General features: G+C 41.8%; 1 protein-coding gene across 1 annotated transcript; it reads right to left on the bottom strand.

Moving 5' to 3' along the window:
* Positions 1-452: 452 nt before the first annotated feature.
* Positions 453-1,109, bottom strand: LOC149163343 (uncharacterized). The gene has a single exon (XM_089429095.1). It carries the CDS (start codon positions 1,107-1,109, stop codon positions 453-455), a length of 657 nt encoding a protein of 218 aa, XP_089285221.1.
* Between the last annotated feature and the right edge of the window lie 349 nt (positions 1,110-1,458).

Here is a 1,458-nt window from a genome sequence, read left to right as displayed (position 1 = left end):
TCCCCGGTGGAAAGATGAAACCCTTTGTGTCGATGGCTTATACAGTTATATGCATCTTATTAAATTGCGAAAAAAAAAACCATAAAATTGTAAATAAAATCTTAATTAAGAAAAAGGACAAACGAGGGAAACAAGAGTTTAATTGGTAGAAAAACATAGACACGAGAGGAACGTAAACTTGTTGGATTTGATTGTATACATACATTAATAGTACCGCTTGTATTACAAAATTTTTCCCATTTGTTTGCTATTGTGCTGTCACAATCGATACTGTTTTAGATGAGTGCGCTATGAAAATACTCTTACGAACAGTGAACTTCATCTGCATAATATTGATGTGGTGAATAAATATGAACAAAACTCTGTAGCATTCCAGCAACAGAATGCTCAGTAATTATATACAGATTATGGTACAGTCAATCTCAGCACTCAAGATCTTGATCCTTAGACGTTTATGAACCTGAAAATGGGTTGTGAATTTCAGGTATGCTATCCAGACTTGGCTTCCATGTCGACAAGGCCGACTGTCCAGTGGCTCGTTTAATTATGGCAGGCACTACTACATTTTCCATGTGTAGGTTATTGGCTGATAGAAAGGAAGCGAGCTCGTCTTCTCTGAGTCGAAGCTTCAGACGCACGGTCGATCCGTCTGTGGAGTAGGAAGAAGAAACAACACTCAAGCCTCCCCTATTAATCTTATTAGCCACAGGATGTGCTTCTTCCTGTTGTTTTAATGAATCTGTGGCAGTTCCCTCATAGCACGGTGGCTGTGACCTGCAACTGGCCCTTGCCACGCTACGAGAAGCAGCTTTTGGAAAGGGCCCTCTATTGCTATCGTAAATCATGAATTCGTCCGATTCGAGTGGGAGAGGAACGAGATAATAGAGATGAGCAGCTACAAGCTCTGCCCTTTCTGGAAGAGGTCGACTCAAACTGGCGATCCCAGGTGGAGGGCCAGCGGGTGCCTCAAACATCTCATGATTTGGGTAATCGATGAGTATTTCCTTCACGCAGAGAGGACCCCGCAGCTTCATCACCGATCCGTCGGCTTTCATGATCTTTATCCGACGACGACCATCCACTCCTCTTCGCAGCAGCACATTACCCATCCGGCTCTCTTCCTATTCCTTTGTATGCTCTCCTTTTTAATCTCTGTATCACATTCCTTGTATCCTTGTGTGTGCGCACATCGAGAGAAGCTATATATCTATATGTCGGGACACTAGAGCAGTTGGAGAGAGTGGGTGGTGCGCTAAACTTTAATTGGACTTCAACAACGTAATGGGTGGTTGTTATATTATATTATTATGGCGAGAAAATTTTCAATTAAAAATGTATTTTTAAAAGTATAAAACGTACAAAATAAGTCCAAAACGTCGCAAGATAAGACTACGCATTTTGATTTTGTGAATCCATATCCGTTACGACCGTCACGTGCGTTTACTTACCTGCGCATCA

Source organism: Pinus tabuliformis, chromosome 5_1, assembly GCF_031772625.1.
Source record: "Pinus tabuliformis cultivar Carrire ecotype Pingquan chromosome 5_1, CPIR1, whole genome shotgun sequence".
NCBI classification, from domain to species: Eukaryota; Viridiplantae; Streptophyta; class Pinopsida; order Pinales; family Pinaceae; genus Pinus; species Pinus tabuliformis.
The sequence above is the reverse complement of the archived record's forward strand: the minus strand, read 5'-3'. Positions and strand labels throughout refer to the sequence as shown.